At 36.1% G+C, this 24755-nt stretch overlaps 1 protein-coding gene across 1 annotated transcript; it reads left to right on the forward strand.

Annotated features, from left to right (window-relative positions):
- Nucleotides 1-2900: 2900 nt before the first annotated feature.
- On the forward strand, nucleotides 2901-21408 carry abhd3 (abhydrolase domain containing 3, phospholipase). The gene is made up of 9 exons (XM_058761610.1): nucleotides 2901-3244; nucleotides 4276-4439; nucleotides 10909-11091; nucleotides 15409-15454; nucleotides 16068-16180; nucleotides 17066-17239; nucleotides 18146-18194; nucleotides 18277-18442; nucleotides 18616-21408. The coding sequence occupies exons 1-9, from the start codon at nucleotides 3083-3085 to the stop codon at nucleotides 18795-18797; spliced, it is 1239 nt and encodes a 412-aa protein (XP_058617593.1). The 5' UTR covers nucleotides 2901-3082; the 3' UTR covers nucleotides 18798-21408.
- The last annotated feature ends 3347 nt before the right edge of the window (nucleotides 21409-24755 follow it).

The raw sequence follows: 24755 nt of genomic DNA on the forward strand, positions 1-24755 counted from the left end.
CGAATTATGTACAATTAACGTCACCGTCCAAATCCACACATATCAGAGCTTCCTCCCTGACACACAAATGGAAATCCGCTCAAGTAGTGCAAGTATAATACGCATATATAATATTCAAAGGCATTAATGTTTGCCTACAAAACCACCACTGGCTCTGCACCCCTTTACCTAAATTCATTACTTCAGTTTGAGTGGCCAAAGACGCAGTGATCACAGCTGAAGAACTGCAGAAAACAGTTGAGTCTCGGGGTCAGAAAGCCTTAAAAAAAAAAAAAATTATCAAACAGCACCTACATCACCACATGTTGTTCAGGAGGGTTTCAAGAAAAATTCTAGAAAAGAAAACACTTTCATCCAAAAACAAACTCCAGCATATTCATCTGCTAGACACGACTGGAACTTCAAATGGGACTGGCTTCTATGGTCAGATGAGAATTAGCTTTTAGCAGCAAACACTCAAGATGGGTTTGGTGCACACAGGAATAAAAAAGTATCCCATGTGTACAATGAAATATACTGCTGTATCCAGGGTCGTTTCTAGCCATTTTGACGCATCCCCCCGTCCCCCTAATATATAATATAATAATAATAAAAAATGCAATATATAATATTTCTTTTCAGGCACCAGTTTCCTGTTACATTCAAATTGGTTGTCATAATAACAACACTAATTTGTGGAGATTCAGTGCATTGTGAGTTCCACAAATCTGAACGCAATATTTGTAAATGACTTGAGAAAAAAAAAAAAAAATGCACAATTTATTATCTGTAATACCATTGTGTAGTCACTAGATGCCTGTATAGCCCTATGTAACAATCATTACTAGCTAAGAAATTGTCATCACACATAAATTAATCTTATCAATGGCTACCTTTATCTGTCTTTTGTTTAATTGTTTTGTTGTGGCTGTTGTTTGAAACTTTGATTTAAAGTGTCAGTTATTGCATTATTATTTAAGTCAAACCTGTAAAACCCTTTGTTACCCCAAACTACATATAAAAGCCTGATTAGTGGCATAAACGTAATTAGAATGCAACGTATTCCTTTGTTACTCATTGATGCGTGAACTTCCCCTCTGTGTGTATAACGCTGCTCCCTTTCAGCGCTGTTAGAAGTGAATTAATTTATTCAGCATTTCGACTCTTCCGTAACGATGCGTTAAATTCGACAAGGCGGTTTAATAAAGGTGAATTAGCGAATTTTACTATACCAATATTTTTAATTGGCTGTTAAAGTTTTATATGGGAATATTTAATATTTATATTACACGACACGCTGAACCTTTAACAATGCATTGGCGGAAAAAAACAAACGAAAAAACAAACGCACCTTTTGGACCAAGCTCGAAACATGATTTCTTGACTGCCGCAAATATTGCCCAAACAAAATACTGATTTTGTGCACTTTTTACTGTAGCAATATTTTAAATCGGCCTTTGAACGTAGCTTTATTGCATGGTAAAAAAAAAAAAAAAAAAAAAGCACTGACAGAGCCTATTGATTTAATGTTGTTGAGCGCTCCAAATGCAAACTTTGCATGCAACAATCAGGCAGCAATTAACAGCGCTCTGATCCAATGGCATTACAGGCATCGTCAGATTGACAGTATTCTAGCCCAATGATGTTGGTGGGGGATCCAGTGGGGGCGGCTATAATACTTCAGGGTGACCGTGTCACTCTTGATCACAACACCGCTACAATGCAGCGCCAGTTCGTGCCAAGAGGTCCTCAGTTCGTGCGCTCATTGGCGCCCCCTCCAGCTGGTGGCGCTCTAAGCTTGCCTATACCCTAGAAACGGTATTGGCTGTATCTTTAATGTTGTGGGCCTATTTTTCTGCCAGAGATCCTGGATATCTTGTTGGCATCATGGCATCAAGGATTCTACCAAATACCAACAGATAAAAAATTAAAAACTGGCTGTCCATGCTAGAATTCTTACAATGGGCTGTGGTTGGATCCTCCAACCGTACAATAATCCAAACACAAACCTCAAAAACAACACAAAAATGGGTCACTGAGCACAAAACCAAGCTTCTGCTGGCCACTCCAGTCCTCTGACCTGAACCCTGTATAAAATGAGTGAACTGAAGAGAAGAAGCACCAACATGGAGCTGTGAATCTATAGGGTCTGATTCTGGATGAAGGAATGGTCTCTGATCTCTTGTCAGGTGTTCTCTAACCTCATCAGGCGTTATAGGTAAAGACTCAGAGCTGATCTTTTGGAAAAAAGGAGGTTGCAAAAAGTATTGAATAAAAAGGGTATGATTAATTGTGGCCAATGTGTATTAGAGAAAAACATTTATTTCATAATAAGATTTCTCTCCCATTTTAAATTCTTATTATTCAATGAAAGGCTACATTTTTGTAAAATTTTAAAATAAAAGATCAAAAGGATTAACAAATGCAGATTTATTTTCACAGCTGCCTTTGATCATATTTACCAAGGGTATGAATAATTTTGAGCACAACTCAATATACAATATATATATATATATATATATATATATAACACTGCGTTAGGACTTACATTATTGCTCTTTTGTTGATTTTGATTGCTTCTATTGTCCTCATTTGTAAGTCGCTTTGGATATAAGCGTCTTCTAAATGACTAAATGTAAAAAGTGTAATAAATAAATATTTAAATAATTTCTGTAATTTAGAATTTTGTTTTCATATGCATTTTTATTCCTCCTTCCGTCATTTCTGTTTTTTTTTATTTTATTTTTTATAATACTTATAAAAAAACAACAACAACAACAATTAAACCAACGTTTCATGTGCAGGTGTCGTTCTTCCGCCGCTTGACATCTACTGTGTGACTTTAAATGGACATTGACGCAATCCAATCAAACAACGAATAAGAAACGCCGAGTCGCAAGCCCCGCCCCCTCCGACTTCCTTCTGCTTTCCGTTCTGCCGGGCTGCAGTTCTCTGGGCAGCACAGACTCGCCTCGCAGAGCGCCACCCAGCTTCCCGTCTTTAACTCCTGTCTCCGTTCACCTCTGCATTCGGACGCGCATCCTTTATCCAGCTGCGGCAGCTCGAGCGTCTCAGTGGCAGGAACCGTGGGCTTTATAGGGCAATGATCTCACTGGAGCTTAAATTTAATTTATTTACGAGTGACCTTTCACATTACCTCAAAAACCAAGTTAAGGTCGGGCTCTTCGGCTCTGGGGTGGGACTCTCAGTGGTGCTCGGATTCAGCGCCGCTTATGCCTGCTACTACCTGCTCTCTGTGGCCAAGGTAAGGTGACTGTCTGTCCGTTCACGTTCATGTACAAATGAATGGCGTGATTCGGATGCTCGTGCACGCGAGGACTGCCGGCTAATGATGTCATAATGCAAGAGGCTGTATTACGTCATTGTAGTGCTGTCAGTCTCGTTCTTTTCACTCAGAGCCGATATTAATGCCATAATGCGCCTTGAAATATGCATTAAAGCTTTCTTTTGTCAAAATAAGTCTTGTTCTAATTTCTTGTTCTCATTTTGAAACATGCACACATGTAAAAACAGTGCCATAAAAGCATATTAACCCATTTTTACAGCTTAGACGGGGAAATAAATTTTAAGGTTGTGACACTGCATATTGTATTATAATTCACTAGTGTTCTAATTTTCACCTCACAGAACAAAACACTGATTTATTGGATATTAAACGTTTAGAAGGTTCGCCAAGAACTTGGGCGATTGTCTCTCAAAGCTTTCTTTTTTGTCACAATTTGTAACAGTAATCAAATATCTGAATGGCACACACAGAAATATAAAACTATACAAATATAAATTATTTAGCAACTATTAAAACTTATTTATAGGATATTCATGAAGTCACTCGGGACTTTCTTTAGGCTTAAAAGTTTATTTTCTTGAAGTTTGATCTAAAATGTTTTGTATAATAAGTCAATACAATACATTTATAATATGATTTATATTATTTATTAATATTATTTGTATTGTTTATTAATCATGATTATTATAATTATATATATCATACATAATGATTGTTATTATTATATATTTATTTTATCATATGGAATTGTAATATAATTAATAAATATGTATTGTATATTATGATTACGGTGATAACTGTTATTGTACTTTTACTAGTTTAAATTCTTCAGTATCAGGAATAAAATATGTATGAATGAATAAGTAAATAAATAAAATTGGGGTAAAGGAATGAATAGTTTGTCTATTTTTCTATTTCGCAGATATTTTTAACTGTTCTAGTTTTGCTTTCTGAGATAACCACCAATTCCTTTGCGTTTTGTTTTGCAGAAACCCATACTGATAGCTGGAGGGAAGAAGTTTCATCAGTTCCTGAGGGACAAATGCCCCGTGGTCTCAGAGACGTACTACCCCACGTTCTGGTGCTGGGAGAGCCGGGTGCAAACGCTGCTCAGACCCTTCGTGACCGCCAAGCCCTGGGTCAACTATAGAAAGTGAGCACATTTCCCTCACTGTCAGAATGCTTAACTCCACAAAGCCAATAAATGCTTTCAAAGACATGCACAATTATTGGTAATACATGATAATTACTCTGGCATCTTTCAAAATCAAACCATTTCAAAGACTTAACGTCAGAAGAAGTGGTTGATCACAGTGCCAAGTTTGCTTTAGGCAGGAAATGAACATTTTCTCTGAACGTTGGTGAATATGCATTCGTATATGTAATTTGCTGTTGGGATCCATTAACAGTCTTCAGGTAAGAAAGATTAAGCAAGAACAGCAGTCTGAAGGTAGTTTTGCCGAAAGCTGAGTCTCCTTATGCTGCAAGAGCATTAAAAATCAAAGCAGGTTTCACATTTACACTGAAGTCGCCACCGTTTCTCCTCTTGAGGAGATGTTTTGCCTTCTTTAACATATAAAAGTGCCCTTGATAGATGACCAGAGAGCTTCTTTCAGCATTCATTGATTGTCTGATGCAGTAAGAGAGTAGCTCAGTGTTCAGAGGACTCCTGTTCTCAGCAGTATAAAGAGAGAAAGAGAGAGCGTAGCTTAGATCAGTTTTCCTGTTCTGATGATCTTATGCTATGGGAATCAATACACTGATGCAAAAGCAAGCAAGTATAGAGGCTCATATTTCAGCCCATAATCAAAAGTGACAAAATAAATTCTGTTTTATATAAAGAAAACATGCTTTAGGATTTATACAAATGCATTCAGTGTGTGTGTATATATATATATATATATATATACATATAAAGAAATTAATAGTATGTTTAAAAAGAAATTAAATCATGCATACTTGCTTGAGACTCTAGCCATAATAGTAGCCTAATAAAAGTAATATATATATATTTTTTAAATCAGTAGCCTAATAAAAGACATATTTACATCACATGACAAGTGATTACTATTAGTTTTATATCTAAAATATATCTTTATAGCACTTGCGTATCATTGCTCTTTTGTTGATTTTGATTGCTTCCATTGTCCTCATTTGTAAGTCGCTTTGGATAAAAGCAAAAATAAATAATAGTCTTTTTATAAGCTTTTTAAGAACTTTATCATATAGTTATTTGCATATAGATTTTATTTTAATTTTAATAAAAACAATAGATATTATTTTTATGACAATTAAGAACCAAAATCACTTTCACATTACTTGTAAAAACGTAAAAAAAAAAAAAAAATAAAATAAAATAAAAACTACAGTAATTGCTTGAGTTTTGGGAAAACAATGGGGAAAAAATCTCATGCATCACAAAATTTTTTTTTTCAAACAGCATGAAATTAATAGTCTATTTTATATTTTATATATATATATATATATATATATATATATATATATGTATATATATTAGATATACTGTATGTTTTTGATCGTATTGCAAAAATAATTGTTTATTTATTTATTTATTACTTTGTCATTTTTAATTAAAATGTAATAACTAGAGCTTGCGGTGATTATAATTGTTATTCGTTGTATTTTACAGTGAAATAATATTTTTACAATAACAATGTTTTCTTTTGTTCAATAATAATAAATCTATTAGTTATTGACTCAGCTAAACTGATTCAGTGCTGCAGTGCATCTCTCACTAAATCAGTTTTGTTAAGTACCGAGCTCGGAGCCCTCTCCCTGGACAGCACGCCAAATACGCATAAACCTTTACTCAGTTTATTATATGTAAGTGTGAACTCGTGAAATCAGTTTTGAGGCTGTGCGTTTCTGCTCAGCGATCAGAGAAGATGCATGCATGCAAAAACAGTATCATCCGCCACTCTGTTCGACTCGTCACCTGCATGCTTTTAACGGGATTGGAATCAATAGCTAATCCGTTTCCTCCGTCTCAATATACAGCCGGAGTGAGAGGCACACATGTGTCTGAGCGAGCAAATCTGCTTACGGATCCTGCTGTTTGTGTGGAACGATCGAGGACAGTGTTTGAAGTCAAGGGCATCTGAGTTTAACCGTCCAGGCAGCTGCGCATTCCTGTTAGGAAGGAATGGTGTGATGCATGCTGGGACGCACTGAATGCTCTCGTGTGTGATGCCATCCGTCTCTGACACCGCCGTCGAGCTTCAATGCCATGTGGTCAGGTGTGAAATTGGAGCTTCTGTTTTGGAAACAGATTGTCCTGGGAATACAGATCCGGACGGGATAGAGCAACATCAAATACCAGCAATGTTTGAGCTTTCTGTTCAGATTTATTGTCTAAAATCTTGGTACCAAAGGAATCTAGGTTGTTGAATGTCACAGACAGTAGTTTTACTAAATAATCAAAGTAATTTGTAATCAGTACAGCACTTGCAATAGAAGTCTATAAACACTAAAACACACTTTTTCTGAAGTATTTTCAAAGTTAAGTCGCATACATTTATTTAGTGCTTTATTCATTAGTTTGTTTAAATGCAGCTTCGTAATAATAAACATTATTAATGTGGCAAAATACGTAAATTATGTAACATGTTTAATTGCAGTGAAAGAAAACAAAACAAATACAGTGAGGGAAAAAATTATTTGATCCCCTGCTGATGTTGTACGTTTTCCCACTGACAAAGAAATGATCAGCCTATAATTTTAATGGTAGGTTTATTTGAACAGTGAGAGACGGAATAACAACAAAAAAATCCAGAAAAACGCATTTCAAAAAAGTTATAAATTATCTTTCTGACTGATAGGAGATCAAATACTTATTATCATCATCATCATCATCTTGACACGTAATCACCACATTTTTGGCCAAATTGTGAAGCCCTACAAAAATGTACAGCAAACTAAAGCTTTTTTAATAGCATTTTTAATTGCAGTCACAATTTATATACGAAAAATTGCAATTTGATTTCCCCTCAAAATTCTGCAGCCCTAGTGTCAGTATTTTGGCCATAGTGTCAATATATGTGACCCTGGACAACAAAACCAGTCTTAAGTCGCTGGGGTATATTTGTAGCAATAGCCAAAAATACATTGTATGGGTCAAAATTATCGATTTTTCTTTTATGCCAAAAATCATTAGGATATTAAGTAAAGATCATGTTCTATGAAGATATTTTGTAAATTTCTTACCGTAAATGTATCAAAATGTAATTTTTGATTAGTAATATGCATTGCTAAGAGCTTTAAAGGCGATTTTCTCAATATTTAGATTTTTTTGCTCCAGATTTTCAAATAGTTATCTCTATAGTTATATCTCGGCCAAATATTGTCCGATCCTAACAAACCATACATCAATGGAAATTTTTAAAAACTGACACTTAAGACTGTATTTTGTCGTCCAAGGTCACATATGTTGAATTCAGTTTTGTTCAGCATTTATTAAAAGCATTTATTCTTCTGCAGAAATGTTACTGAAAGTCAGTAGACTGTCATTGCTAAGCTCTGTGGCAGATTGGTCTCTCACTGTCTGGCATTTTGAAAGGTGGGATTTACATGTCTATAAAAAACTTTCCCAAAAAACTTGCGGAGTGCGGGCCGTTCCTGACGGCAGTGACTGCAGACAGATTTGGTCTAGAGTGCATATTTAATGTTGGTTCTGAAATTACATCGCACGCATGTAGCTCTGCATGACGTCTGGTCTCTGAGAAAGCTAGCTGTAAAACAACACGAGAGCCCTTTGACACAGATTCTCTCCGCAGCGTCTCTGGAGGAGTCAGACACTTCCAGCAGAGTCATGATGAGGCCATATAAAACAACAGAAGAGTCCATCCACTGTAAATACATCAGTCAGCAATATCAGGCGAATTTAGGCAATTTTGTGAATATATACCTACTGGCTGACCTTCATAGAGAACATTTCTATTTCAAATAATTTTGAGTAAATAGTTTGTCAGATAAGTGTTTGTTTAACAATCAATTTCTCACTATGATTAAATAAAATTTTGAGGTCTTTTAAATTTTTAAAAATGTAAAAAAAAAAAAAAAAAAGAAGGAAAAAAAAAGCTTTTCATGTTCATGTATTTATTTGATAAAAATATTGATATTGTGAAATATTATTTTTTAAATAGTTGTTTTCTAATTGAATATATTTTTAAATAATTTATTTCTGCGATGAAAAAGCTGAATTTTTTAGCATCACTGTGTCACATGATCCTTCAGAATAATGTGAATTCTAATATTGCTCAAGAAACATTTCTTATGATTATCAATGTTGAAAAGAGTTTTGCTGTGCTGCTTCATATTTCTGTGGAAAATATCATATATTTTATTTCTGGATTTATAGGAAAAAAAAAAAAATTCTGGGCCCCCATCAAAAAAAGTGTGCCTATATTTTGAAACTCTTGTTTTTAGTACTGTTTTGCATATAGATGCATATGAATCATCTTTATCCGCAGCACAGAATTGTTCACAAGCTGTGCATGCAATACAGAGCTGCTTCGTTGCTGACTAAAATGATAAAAAGACATTTGGACGTTTTGTTTCTTTCATGTAAATACCTCATCCAGCTCTCTTTCTGTTTCCTGTCTTATAAAATATTCCGTTACTATTTTGGTGTAGGAAACCTCTGCAAATGATCCAGTGTGAGTGAAATGTCTGAACAATTTCAGACCTTTCACAAACCTGTTTGCCTAATTAAATCGAAAGAGTGATCCATTTGTGACACACGTGACTTTATTACTGGAATATCAGCAGAGACAATGACTCTCAGGTCAGTAAACATCAATCCCATTTACACATAAGGAATTATCAGTGCTATTTCCTGGGGCTCATGGCCCATTAAAAAAGATCTAGAGACACCTGACCCCAGACTTTTGATCAGTACTTTATATCTATACGCTTACATTAATTCACAAACAGCTTACAAATGTCAGAACACGTACAGTAACAATGCTTCATTAAGGTGCTAATAGATCCACCATCAGAGGAATATATTAGCGATTTTTGATAACTGATGCTGATGTTAACAATAACTTGTGCCATTGAAAAACCACATTAGCCAAGCTCAAGCGCTAATGTAGAGGTTGGAAGCGAGCTAATGTCCAGCAGGGGAAGTGATGTCATCTCAAAGCACAGGTGGGATGTGGCTAGTGCCAGACTGCAGACTGACTTTGGCTTTAGACCTGAGAAATACTCTGACCATATCCGACTCTAACGCTGTTCACCACTTCAGCTCCGCATATTCATAATCACTGTATGTAAAATATGCCATAAAATGTAAGAAAAACAAAACAAAAAACACAATTTTCACTCAGAAATTGCGAGTAAATCTCATAAATAATGACGAAGAATCAGCAAGTCATATATTAAATTAAGTGTGAATTTAAATGTGAAGTATAAAGACTGAAATAGAACTTTCTTGCAAAACATACATCAAAAATATTTTATTTACAACTTCGAAAAATAATTTCTTTTCAGTTTGTAATCATTGTGCTATAGTCATTTTATACTATGTTTTATGTACAATTATTTTAGTGTGGCAATTGAAATTCACATTGCTAAAATTGTACCACATTTAAAGGCAGGGTAGGTGATTTGGTTCAAAAACATGTTTTTGTTATGCTGGTTGAAAGTCTCTTCACATTCCGATAGCAATCACTAAGTTAAGTGCTCTAAATGTATTTATATAAACCGTGGAAGGACCATAAAATGTTCGTCCAATCATATTCCTCGATGCAAGATCTACGATAGGCTGTCCTACCTGCCTGTCAACATATGTATTTGCATCCCTCCGCGCACGCAGTTCGCGCAGACATGATACGGCATCAACGTGTTTCATTACGCTATTGCAGACCGAGTGAGTTGTAATATTATGAGCATTGTACGCTGGTTAGCCTCTGCTCTGCCTGTGCGCAATCATGTGTTTTGGAGGAGGCGTGGCTTTGGAGACTGATTTTGCAGGGAGGGTGGGATCTTATGCTTTCAAAGCTTGCTTTTGCTAGCCTCTCCGAAATCTCCTACCCTGCCTATAACATATAAATGAGTGACACAACAATAATGCTGTAATCAAACATAATTTTAAGTAGTTATGAATATATTTCACTGATATATTTGTATTGATATATATTCTGCTAATATGTTTTGTTACAAATACCAAATATTTTATGCTCTCAGTCAGTAGATTAGCTTGATAGTTTTGTTCTTGATAGAATCATTTCAATCAGGATCTCCATCACTTTTACATTTTACATGCTTAAGCATTAAAGTTAGTTTGCATTATAGAAGCACAAACTGTTTAAAAGGCATTTGCACATAAGAACAAAGAACATTATTCTGTTTGCAATTCAATCTAATTACATTCATACTGTACATTTTAGTGGCTTAAGAGGCCGCTGCGGTGTGATACGGATTGCCATTCAACCGTTGTAATACCATGGTACTTTATGGTACTTTTGTTAGCTGAGTTACATTCCTGTACCAGTTTCTCTCTTTGCACTATTTATGAGCACTTAAGCTAGTATTAACACACAATTCCACAGTTTCACTGAATGTTCCTCTGGCTAAATTAAGCTGTTCTGTGTGTCCGGCAGTGAGCTCATTAGAGCACCAGATGGAGGCCAGATCTCTCTGGATTGGTTTGACAATGATGGCAGTGTGTCCCACCCGGACCAGTCCACGCGCCCCACTGTGCTGCTGCTCCCGGGACTGACGGGCACAAGCCGCGAATCCTACATTCTGCATATGGTACAGCAAAGCCGGGATCTGGGCTACAGGTGAGCAGCCTGGTTCACAGCCTTTAATTTAGAAAAGGGTCATGAGGAATCACAATGCATTTGTTCTAATCTCTTGACGAAGAATGCTTGTTATACTATGGAAACATACTGTGATTTTTAGAACTCAAAAATCACAATCAAGCAATTTCCAGTCCAGTCACTGTGAAAAATAATAGCACATCAAGAGTTGCCAGGTCTGCGAATAAAACTAGCCCAAATAGCCGAAAACTGATAGTTCACCCAAAAATTCTGTCACAATTTACTCACTCTGAAGTGGTTTCAAGTTTCCGCTAACACTTTATTTTGATAGTCCACTTTAGACATTCTACTAACAGTAAGTAACTTTGCAACTACATGTCAACTAGCAGTCATTAGAGTATTAGTAGACTGTCTGCTTAATATCTTCTAACACTTTATTTTGATGGGTCCACAACATACAACATACTGACTACGAGAAACTTTACAAGTATATGTCAACTTATTCTACTAACCCTAAACCTACCTTACTGAGAGTTAGTAGACATGTAGTTACAAAGTTACTTATAGTTAGTAGAATGTCTAAAGTGGACTATCAAAATAAAGTGTAACCGAGTTTCTTTCTTCTGTTGCTGTCAATAAACAAAAATCGGCACACTGCCACTGCTGCTCTCAAAAATAAATTTATTAAAAATCTTTCAACCCTAAGGTCTTCGTCAGGCAGGCTTCAAAATGATTTTTGTTTATTGACAGTGAAGTGTTTCATATGATCGAGCACCTGCCTAAAGTCTTTGGATGTGTGCATATTATACCTTCTTTGTTTCTTTTTTCTGTTGAACACAAAAGTTGATGTTTTGAAGAATATTGGCAACCAAACAGTTGCCATTGACTACCATGGTATTTTCCCCATACTATGGAAGTCGGTGGCTACCAGCAGTTGTTTGGTTACCAACATTTTTATTTTGTGCTCAACAGAAGAAAGAAAGTCAAATAGATTTGGATCAACTTGAGGGTGAGCATATCATGGCAGAAGTTTCTGTTTTGGGGGAACTCTCACTTTGGAAAAAAGAAAATAAAAATACTATTCCAACGGAAAACTGCCAACTTGGCAACCCTGAGCACATCTTTCCTCAACAAGTCAGACTGCAAGGTATCATTCATGACAAACAGTGTGGAACATGTGCTTAATTTGAAATCCGACCTATTTCTAAATTTTACATTTTGAGTTTTCTTTTTTTAATCAAATGTTCTAATTGTCAAAAACTGCATAATTTGGGAAAAAAACAAAAACAAAACCTTAACTTAGCTGTCAAATTCAACTTACTGGCACAATGACTCACTGACTTTAGAAGCATGTTGAACAGACTACTTTTATGATACTTGTGATATTTGTATAATAATCTTGCATCCTTTTTATGACTTGCACATCATTTTTGTGAATTATTTAAAGCACATTAATATAGATAAATTGATGTGCGGTTACAGGTATGCTTATATCAGATATTTTACAACCATCACAATTTCTCAGTTTTTTAATGCACAACTGTGTTCTCCTTCACCTTCAACTTGAATTCTAACTGCACCTGTAGTGTACTTCAAAAGCAACATAATATCCATTAACTGTGCATATTTTGTACCGCCAGATTCAGAAAGGCTTGAACCGATGCCAGAACATGTGTAGCTGTGGTGTAGATCAATGCATGCTTATAATACTCCTGTAACATCTTTGTCAGACTCCACTTCTGAAGCTGCCACTCCATGTAGACAGAGAGAGAGAGAGAGAGAGAGTCAACAAACAGCTGAGCTCTGTATTAAAGCCTTTAGGGATGCAGAGACGGGCATTTTCTCCTTTTGGGCATCTGTCAGGAGCTCATTCTTGTAAACCTCGAGAGGCGTGAGGCCGTGGGGGCTACAGCAGCTCACTCAGCATCTTTCTTTGGCTTGTTCTCTGCTTAATGAATTGCAGCTTTGACCAGCTTTGCAGCTTAGCTAAGAGCAACTTTCCATGCCGCAGCAGAAATCGGCCCACCAGCCGCTAAAGGTACACTAACACATAAGCAGTGACGCGTGCTATAGATCTAAACTTTGTTTTGCTGCTGAGCATGTAAAATTTTTATTTTAACCTCTTGAAGTTTCAAGGAGTCATTTGTGTACTGACTGATGGATGTTGGGATTTCTGCTGTTTAGATGTTGAAATTACCAATCAATAAATAAATGAACATGATTTTTTAAAATTATTTGAGAAGTAAGAGACAGTGGAGTGATATGAGAGATGTGAAACTAGTGTAACACAGACACAGTGGTCTGTTATACAGTTTAGCAGTCATTGCACAAAAACATTTGACCCCTGAATGCCATGATCGACCAATCAAAATCAAGTATTCCACACATCTGTGTAATAATATGTCCTGGGATGCCTTTAGAAAGGTAAGAGGGTTGACAGTTTTTGCCATTTATTACAATCCTTGTGTACAAGGTCCAACTAAAACTAAAACCATAAAAAAACAAAACAAAAACATTTTAGTTACTCAAAAGAAAGAAAAGAAAGAAAATGAAATGAAATATATATTTTAAAAACTAAAACATATTTTATTTCAGCTAATTGCCAAAGCAACCTTTATGTTATTTTTTAGTTAAATTAGAAATACTAAAATAACAAAAACTAAACTTAAAACTAATAATTAAAAAAATATAAAAAACTACTAAAATGACAAAAACACACATTGGAATTGCTAGAACTTTAAATATAATTAAAGTTAAAACCGAAACACAAAACTAAAATTTAATTTAAAATATTCTCAAAAACTATAATATTCAGTAATATAGTAATCAGTGATACTAAAATAACACTCGAGCTAATTAAAAATGGACACTGAACACACTTGCACACAGTTACTGAAAGCAATTTTAATTAACTTTAGTTAATGATAGCAGCAATGGTCACGCAGTGCTAGTTTGTGTGTGGAGTAGTACCCAGGAAATAGAGAATGAAATGTAGAGAAAGAAAGTAGCTTAAATGGAAGAGTGATCTAAAACCTGTTTAAAGGACGAGAGCAGAAAAGCTCCTAGAAGTAGTCAGATAAGGCCTGCAGGAGACCGGCCCCGGAGGAATGTAGTTTGATTGTACAGGGTTGCATGTTTCATGTCATATCAGATAACTCTGGTTTTGCTCTTGTGTGTGATAAACAGGCAGTGAAACTGGGCTCTCATGTGCTAGGAAATGATTGAGTTCACAACAGTTAAACACATAAACAATTAATATAATTTGGTCAAGGACATGACTTTGAGATTCAGTAGAATCTAATGACACAAACACTGTCACTGTGTGTGAATACAGAGGATTTTAAGGCAAGCATCACTATTACTATTATTTGTACTTGAACAAGCCTCTAATTCTTTGCCACATAACTCATCAACGCACCTCGTTTGCTGCAGATTTATGATATAATCAGGCAGCTTGTTTGGGTCATGTGTGTTTCTACATTTCTGATCAGATTTTCACCTAGTAAAACCACCATTGGTGGAAGTATTGAGACTCAGGGCACGATCGGACAGAAGCTGACCCGGCCTCCAAACAAACTGACCCGATGGAAATGTTGTGGTGGACTTGAGGTCAACAGAACTACAACCAAACAAACCTGCTTTCAAGCATCACACAGCTCTTCTCTAAAGAGCACTCGGACAAGACTGGCGTAGAAAATGATAACAGTTAAAGGGAAACGCTCACGATAAGCGATTTCGGAAAAGGTGACACTAGTTTTTAGGGTTTGTTTGTTCATTACCGGGCAGAATTATTTCAGTTGAATTTTGTTGTTATTAGCAGGCTTCCCATGCTATCAGAACATTTTAAAATGATTTCTAGGGCTAGAAAAGTAATGGGGAATTTTTCAAATCGAAATATACAGTTTTGCAATTATGCTCAGCTAGAAAGAATTGACTCTGAACTGCTGAATTAATGCAAGTACATTAATCTGTTTGCCATGTGCCTATTTAATGTGCTTATCTCAGGTTGTGATCCCTAAAATGCTTGTGTAAATGTAAGAACTACTTACATTTTTACACTTATTTATTTAGCAGATCACTTTATAAGTCGCTTTTATCCAAACGGGACGTACTTCCTTAAACTACTAATAAAATATCTCGTTTAGAAATACAGACTATTTCTATTTTTTCAAACTTGTGAGTGTGGTATAGTGATATAAAACTATAATGCAGTCAACGAAACTGGAAGTACTTTATATAAATGAATGAATGCCTTCAGAACATGTCAGCCATCAAGAATTCAACTACAGAAACTTTTCAAATTGAACATTTTTGTGAATCCTTTCTTGTGTTTTTCAGATGTGTGGTGTTCAATAACAGAGGAGTATCGGGTGAAAAGTTACTGGTAAGGAGAACCTTTTATCTCTGTTTTGTTCAGTAACTTAAGCCAAAATGTTGTCACATTAAGCTTTGGCACAAGCAACACACTTCTGTCAGCTTGAATATATTACCAAACATACTTGACAGTCATTCAAATTGAAGTTATGTAATATTTGTTGTGCAAACAAGCTTTGTATACAAGAGCCTGTCGATAAGTCCTTTCCTGTGACTCATGAACTTTGTTGGAATTCAGATGATAATGTTTTTCGTCCAACAGAAGAGGCTTAAAATCCCTGCAGTAATACTCATGTCAGAGAGCTATGTTTGAAGAAGTTGAAATGTGTTCATAAAAACCTTTGCAGATGCATAATATTGTCCCATAGAAATATATGTAATTGTAAGAAAAATACATAATATATTTAGTAATGTTTTTAGTACTTAAAGCACAACAAATGTTTTTATTCAATTGAAATAAGAGACTCTCAACACACAACTTTAAACAATCAGTAAATCTCATGAACATGCTTGATCCTTATCACCTTATCGTCAGTGGTTTTTGGTAAGATTCCCTGAGTATGAATACAGATCTCTGGTGTGTGTCTGTGGTTCTCTTATATCATCTGCTCACTGTGATCTAGACGCCTAGGACGTACTGTGCAGCAAACACAGAGGATCTGGAGGAGGTCATTGAACATGTCCAGCGGACCATCGACAAAGCTCCGCTCATGGCGGCTGGAGTTTCAATGGGCGGGTGAGTTTAACACACACACACACACACACACACACACACACACACACACAGGGGTTTATCCTGCCCTTAAATGGGAATCACACATCGCATACCAGGACACTCCAGCAGTGTTTTTTCCACTGATCCGAACTGTACAGTGCCTTTAATTAAGAGAGTCAGCATGCAGTTGCCTGTGTGAAATACTCCACCATTCAAAGGTTTGGGGTCTCTTCTACTCACCAAGGCTGCATTTATTTCTTACAAAACACTGTGAATGAGTAATATTGTGAAAACAATTTAAAATAAGCGTTTTGTAGTTGAATATATGTGAATAAAATGTCATTTAATCCTTTGAATTTTCAGCATTATTACTCCAGTCTTCAGTGTCACATGATCCTTCAGAAATCAGAGACTATTATTGAAATATGAAGCCTCCATGCGTCTATGTGAACGAGTGCTGCAGTTTCACCCATCACACATACTGTACTTCGTTAATGCATCATCTATTACAAATGTGCAAAAAGGAAACAAACCCATGCACAACTGAAACGTTGCTGTTTGCATAAAAATCATTATATAATAATGTTCATTCCTGACTTGTAGTATAATAAAGTGTCCCCAATTCATGCTTTGTTCATGCATTTATTTCCGTCATGTGATGCAGATGACATTTCATTTCCCAGATCCTCACAGCGTCATTTCACCCTAAATTTATACCTGGTTCTAAGTAAAAGCTGAGTCGGCAGCACAGCGCTCTAATCCGCTCCGTCTTACAGAAAGAAAAGGGTCAGCTTCACACAGCTTACGTACAAAAAACTAGCAGCCATACATAAATAATGTGTGTGTGTGTGTGTGTGTTCTTGGATATGTTAGATGCTAAATGTTGCATATCTTGACACCCTGCAGGATGATGCTGACGAACTACCTGGGTCGGAAGGGCACGGAGGTGCGTCTGAAGGGAGTGGTGGTTTTCTCTGCAGGCTGGGATGTGTTTGAGTGCACGGCTTCACTGGAAAAGCCCCTGGACCGCTTCCTCTTCAACTCCTACCTCACCAGCTGCCTGCAGGCATCCGTGGACCGGTCAGTTGGGTCTGAGGGGGATAAACCCAGTGTGTGTGTGTGTGTGTGTGTAGTCCCGCAGAGGACATTGTCCTCGACTGCTCCCCTTTTTGGGTTTGATCTCTTTTTGAGTGTTACCGAATGTGCCAAATAAGATTAAACGGAATTTGTCACGTATTTTGCTGAAGTACACCAAGTTTCAGAACAGGACGTGAAAAATTAAACTTTGCACATATGGGGATTATTCTACTTTAATTAACTCTTAATCAGCTTATCGGCAACGTACAAAAAATTCTATGGTGGTACCATGCTACTGTTGTGTTTGATATATCCCATGATACTACTGAACGGCTGCCTGAGATAGAACTCTTATTATATCTGAAGTATGCAGTACACCGTGCACAGTATGCACATTTCTGCTGGCGTATAATAACCAAATGACCTTCTATGTTTGCAACAAAGCACTCTACACTGGGTACGCTGTCCCACAATGCTATGCGATCAACTTGACCTGCCATTTGCAGTGTTGTGGATCAGCCCGAATTAATAGCAACAACAAATCTGACATATCTGTCATTTAATTGTGCAGCTGAAAGTTGGCACATTTTTACACAAAATTAAATTAAAAGTGCTAAATAACTTTTTGTCAGGGATAACAGCTTGCAGAATTAAACTTGCACTGTGATTCTTGTAACATCTGGCGAGCAAGTGATGTAATGATACATTTCTCCAAATCTGTTCCCATAAAGAAACAAACTCCTCTACATCTTGGATGGTCTGGGGGAGAGTACATTTTCAGCAAATTTTCATTTTTGGGTGAACTATTCCTTTAATTATAAAGCATGTCACCGTTATAAATACTTCCTGTTTACATAAAGATTATCCCAAACCGCCAAAACCTGACATTCTCCTCTTTTCTTTTTGCAGTCACAGAACCGTTCTTGAAAAGAAATACGACATAGACCATGTGATGAAGGTGAGTCGGTCATTCTGACTTTCACAATATTGTGTCATATTTGTCACATACTGTTAATAGTATTATTGCTTGCATTCCACAGGCTAAAACAATCCGAGAGTTTGATGAACGTTTCACATCCATCATGTTCGGTTACCCATCCAATGACGACTACTATCGAGACGCGAGCCCCATTCACAAGATCAAGTCTGTGCAGGTGCCAATGCTGTGCCTCAACGCAGCGGACGATGTCTTTTCCCCCAATCACGGTGAGTCGGCCAGATTTATTAGGGTTGCGAGAGAGATTACAGCCCATTATTTCCTTATTTTTAAGAAAATGTGACATTTAGGTTTAGGGCTGAAGTGAAAGAAACTACAATTTGGTCCAGCCAGTTGAAAAGGTCATGACTTTATCCCATGCATCCGTGTCTTTCTTCTCCAGCCATTCCGGTGGAGGCGGTGAAGCAGAACCCCAATGTGGCTCTGCTCATCACCTATCACGGCGGCCACATTGGCTTCCTGGAGGGTCTGTGGCCACGGCAGAGCACCTACATGGACCGAGTCTTTCGCCAGTTCACCAATGCCGTGTTTGAGAACGACAGCAGTCTGGGTGATCTCCAGTGACCTTCTCTTTCCATTCCCTCTACAGCCATGAGCAAAAAAATTCATATATATTTCCAAAATGAAGTGCACAGGTTCACTTGAGGGCCAGGATTGTTTTTTTTTTTTTAGTCTGTTCATTTATTTATTTCTTTATTTTAGTTGTTTTAAGCACATCTCTTTTATTTGCATTCATTCTCACACGTTCCATCCGCTCATCCGTCCATCCTTTGATACACTTATTTGTTTCTTAATTGCATGTCTGCGTATGACTCGCTTAATTAAGTATTTCTAAATGTGATTTAAGTAAACATCCACCTGGACCACTGAATCATGTTACTCAACATGAATCCACATGAAGATGAGATTGTCCAGAAACACAACAAGCCTTGAAACCTATTGGGACAATGTCACAAACAAATGTCCAGGTTCACTAAAGCAAAAAAAAAAAAACATCTTTGCATAAAGAAAATAATTTAGAAACACCAATTCATTTTTAATTGTAACATTATTCTCATGACAATTAAGTACATTTCCCCTCATCCTTTTTTCATGTAATGTATTATTAAATCACCATTAATTAATTTCAAATAGTACAATTATTTATACTTATAATAGTACTTTGCAAATGCAATTACAAATTAAATGAAATAATCTTTGCTTTAACCACCCAGAAAAAAAAGTGAAAAATCAGCATTACTTTCATGTGTTTCAGTGGGTAGATAAATATTTTAGGCCATTTTGGTTTTAAGACTGTGAACCTCGTCACAAGGCTACTGAAAATAGATGAGTATCAGTACAGTTTTTGCATTTACGTTTGGAACCGATTGATTATAGGCATCATTGATCTGAGCTTATGCACCACTTTTTTTTTCTTTTAATAAGTTTGAGTGAACGTTTTTCACTCAAAACCTGAGGTGCATAAGCTCTGAACAATGAGGCCTACAATCAGTCAGTTCCAAAAAGAAATACAAAACATGTGCTAACTGAAAAAAAAAAAAAAAAAATCAAGCTGACAAAAAGATATATCCAATATTTCATGATAATACTGCATAATGACAGATTTCCAAGCAATTTAAAAGGCTGGAAACACTAAAATAGGTAAAGCATTTTCAACACAGAACAAGGGTTAATTGTCATGGAAATAATGCAAAAAAGGTCAGTTTCTTTATGCAAAAGACCTGGAGATGTTTGATGAGATTTTGTCAAACTGCACTACTGTAGAAATGGTTGTAGCCAAGAATGTTGGAGGGCATCTGGAAATTTGTTACAGAGACTTTACCTAAACTTCTAATAATGATGCAAGATGCCGTAAAACCACGTCCGAGCAAAGAGGTCACAGTCCAGCAACACATTCTCCTTCTCATGCATTGGTTACCGTTTCAACCTATAACATGTCCATAACCAGTTATCTTCAGCCAATGATGTGCTGCATCCAGACCAGTCCCTTATAGTGTTGTTAAGAAAGGAAGATTTCACTAATATTGTCTGCAGTATCAATTGAAGTATCACTGAAGTGTGTAAAGCCAATAGAGACTCGTCATGTATTTACAGACAGTATCTTTCCAATTCTTCACTAACTTGATGTTTAAGTATCTTAAATGTCTGTAGCTTTGTAGCCCTCAGGGACTAACCCCACTTTCTTTGTGTTTTTAGGGCAAGAAAAGATTGTATCATATCACAGTTTTTATTTTTCATAAGAATGTACCGCATGCACTTTTTTCTCATTCATTATTGTTATATTGACATTGACTAGTTCAACCTTGTAAATGAATCATATTTTTTGACTAGGAATGTGACAATTGCACTAACTTTAGTTGAAGGCACTTAACCTGTGTAGCCCTGTAAAGTGCGTTTTCTTGAACCGGACAGACGTGGCTTCAAGGATTCTGTGAATGTGAAAATGACTTGAGCTACTGTTTGTCTGAACTAAAATATGCTTGCTTTGAATTTTTTTCAGGCTCAAATTGCTTTTTATATAATGGCGGCATTGAAATCCTACCAACAGCTCCTTAAATAATAAAAGAAAAAGAGAAAAAACAACAACAGGAGCAGTCAGTAGTTATGTGAGAATGACAGGAATAGTTCAACCCAAAATGAAGGATGTATGTATGCCATTGCGATGGCAGTGGTTTTACGAGGAAGCTCTAAATGATGTAACTATCTAGTCCCAAATATAATTGTACGTAGGGATTTTCATGGAGGAATGACATGATGTCCAGAGCTAGATGATAGTTATTGAAACCTATGAAACCGCCCAGCCATGTGTTGTATATTGACCTTTGTCTGTTCTTATGACGGTGCTGCTTCATATTGCATCTGCTCCTGTGGACTTATCTAACCCTAACCCTTTCCTCTCTGCTTCCCGTCCATCCTGTTTCTGAGTAGCATGTGTCACTGTTCTGAGTGTTTTGAGTAACTGTACTGACATGCATCACAAAACCTGTAGCACAACAGACATATTTTTCCATGAAGACGTCTCTCCTTTTATAGATTTATAAAAGGATTGTGTATTTAACATGTGCAGCAATACGATTTTAATACAAGATCTATGTCTATGTAGAATAAATATATGCACATGTACTTGTATGGATTATAAGTGCATTTGTGGTCTTAAATAAATTATGGAATTCAACCGTACAGTTTTTTTTGGAAATATATTAGTGATGTGGCAATGATTTAATTATGCCCCTGTTGTCTTCTGAATCTCACAGTCAAATGTCAAATAATAAAATGCATTTTCCATGAATACAGTATAAAATAGATATTGCAGATCCATTTTTATGCTTTTTTTAAAAGATAGGGAAAAAATTCAAAAGGAAGTCAGACTAAATGACTGACTTCATTAATAATAATAAAAATGTATTTATTTATTTATTATTTATTTACTTTTACCCCAATTTGGGACATAAAATCCAGACTTTTGTGATTTGTTATTTTCAAACATTGAATCACCTTTAAAACTAAATCCTAGACTATACAGTCATGGCCAAAAATATCGGCACCCTTGGTAAATATAATCAAAGAAAATTAATCTGCATTGTTAATCCTTTTGATCTTTTATTAAAAAAATTAACAAAAATCTAACCTTTCATTGGAGAATAAGAATTTAAAATGGGGGGAAATATCATTATGAAATAAAAATTGTTCTCTAATACACATTAGCCACGATTAACGGCACCCTTTTATTCAATACTTCTTGAAACCTCCATTTGCCAGTTTAACAGCTCTAAATGTTCTCCTATAATGCCTGATGAGGTTAGAGACACCTGACAAGAGATCAGAGACCATTCCTTCATCCAGAATCACTCCAGACCCTTTAGATTCACAGCTTCATGTTGGTGCTTCTTCTCTTCAGTTCACCACTCATTTTCTACAGGGTTCAGGTCAGAGGACTGGAATGGCCAGCAGAAGCTTGGTTTTGTGCTCAGTGACCCATTTTGTGTTGTTTTTGAGGTTTGTGTTTGGATTTTTGTACGGTCAGTCACTTATTGATTTTTTATCTGTTGGTATTTGATTTGAGTTTGTTTTTGGATGAGTGAGGAGAATATTTCTTGAAACCCTCCCAAACAACATGTGGTGATGTAGGTGCTGTTTGACAATATTTTTTAAAGGTTTTCTGACCCCGAGACTCAACTATTTTCTGCAATTCTCCAGCTGTGGTCCTTGGAGAGTCTTTAGACGCTCAAACTCTCCTCCTCACCGTGCATTAGGACGATATAGACACAAGTCCTCTTCCAGGCAGTTTCGTAACATTTTATGTTGATTGGAAATTCTTAATTATTGCCCTGATGGTGGAGATGGGAATTTTCACTGCTCTAGCTCTTTTCTTAAAGCCACTTCACTAATTTGTGAAGCTCAATTATCTTTTGCTGCACATCAGAAATATATTCTTTGGTTTTTCTCATTGTGATGGATGATTAAGGAAATTTGGGCTTTGTTTTCCCTCCTATTTATATTTCTGTGAAACAGGAAGCCATGGCTGGATAATTTCATGTTCATAATCACCCTGGAGTGCTCAAAATTGTGAATATGAATGAGAATATACTTCAGAGATATTTTACTCATAAGAATTTCTAGGGGTGCCAATAATTGTGTCCAACTTATATTATAGAAAAACATTTATTTCATAATGATATTTCCCCCATTTTAAATTCTTATTATGCAATGAAAGGTTAGATTTTTGTGAATTTTTTAAATAAAAGATCAAAAGGATTAACAATGCAGATTAATTTTCACAGCCTTCTTTGATCATATTTACCAAGGGTGCCGATATTTTTGGCCATGACTGTAGGTTAAAAAAATGAATAACAGGGTTGATATTTTTCTAAATTAATCTGCTACTCAGTAGAGAATAGTTAGTTTGGGATTGCTTTTTAGTTATTTCTGAACATGATTTATAGTAAAATATTTGATTGCTCATTTTTCTCACAATAACTTGAGTAACAGAGCTGATTATGCAAGCTTGACTTGCTGTAGTCAACAATTTGTACAAAATCTAAGAAAATGAAATTATTTACTTATTATTATTTGCTAAATTATTTACTTCATCCTGTCATGCTGTAGAAAACTATCATTTAAAGCAAGACACCCCAGGTCAAGAGTAAAAAAAAAAAGAAATGTTATGTTTAAATATGCAAATTAGGTTTTAGCTAAATAAATGTGCAATAATTTGCATACGTTTCGAGAACAAAAATCTGAACAGTGGATAAAGCCAGGTTTAAAATTCTTGTTTTATTTTGTGGAAATATTAAGGTTATTAAATCACAAATATGCCGTCTGAACAGCTGCGAGCATGACTCGCATATTTACGTCTGTGCTGATAAACTTCAGATGAGCTCGATACAGACATTGTTTGGAGGAACTTTGACCCACATTCCAAGTCCGTTTCTGTTTCAAGTCTCATCCAGACTAGAAGGCAGACTGCTAAACTCATAAATGTATAGCATATCTAGCAGTCTGCTATAGACTAATTATAATCCCATTATGATCCTCTAGCCAGATGGGAGAAGGATAGTTACCAAGAAGATGAGTGCGACATTAACATTATCAAAATATGTTTACCTCAGAGTGTTTATGTACAACATAATGTTTCACCGAAAGAAAATAAGTGGAAATACCATGTACTTTGGAAATACAAGGTTTTTTGGACACATAAAATATGCTACATGAATAAAGCAGAGTACTATGGTATTACCATCCGATACTATTACTTTAGCATGGTACTGTCATTGTGCTGTTTTGTAATGAACAATTATCTTCTTCTGCAGGATACATTTACTGCATATATTCAGCCTTCTATTATTAGCCAGTATGTCTGTTTCTAACAGAGCATGTCTGCATCTCAGATGTACCTACAGTATCTTACAAAAGTGAGTACACCCCTCACATTTCGGCAATCATTTTAGTATATCTTTTCAAGGGACAATTCTATAGAAATGAAACTTGGATATATTTTAGAGTAGTCAATGTGCAACTTGTATAGCAGTACAGATTTACTGTCCTCTGAAAATAACTCAGCATACAGCCATTATTGTCAAAAAAGCCGGCAACAAAAGTGAGTACACCCTACGTGAAAACAGCTATATATATGCAAAGCCACATGTCCTATTCATCATGTTCATGTTTTTGTCTGCTTGACAGGACTATACCAATTTGTGTATCTTGTTTTAGAGCAGTTAAAATTTGGTGCTTTGAGTACAATTCTCTCATACTGACCACTGGATGTTCAACATGGCACCTCATGACAAATAACTCTCTGAGGATTTGAGAATTAGAATTGTTTCTCTCCACAAAGATGGCCTAGAAGTTTGGTAACACCCTGAAACTGAGTTACAGTACAGTGGCCAGTGGCATACAGAGGTTTTCCAAGACTGATTCCACTCGGAACAGGCCTCGCAAGGGTCGATCAAAGATGTTAGGTCCTTGTGCTGTGCTTCAGGTGCAGAAGCTGGCTTTAAAAAACAGACTCATGAGTGCTGC

This window comes from Onychostoma macrolepis, chromosome 02 (genome assembly GCF_012432095.1).
Source record: "Onychostoma macrolepis isolate SWU-2019 chromosome 02, ASM1243209v1, whole genome shotgun sequence".
Lineage (NCBI taxonomy): Eukaryota > Metazoa > Chordata > Actinopteri > Cypriniformes > Cyprinidae > Onychostoma > Onychostoma macrolepis.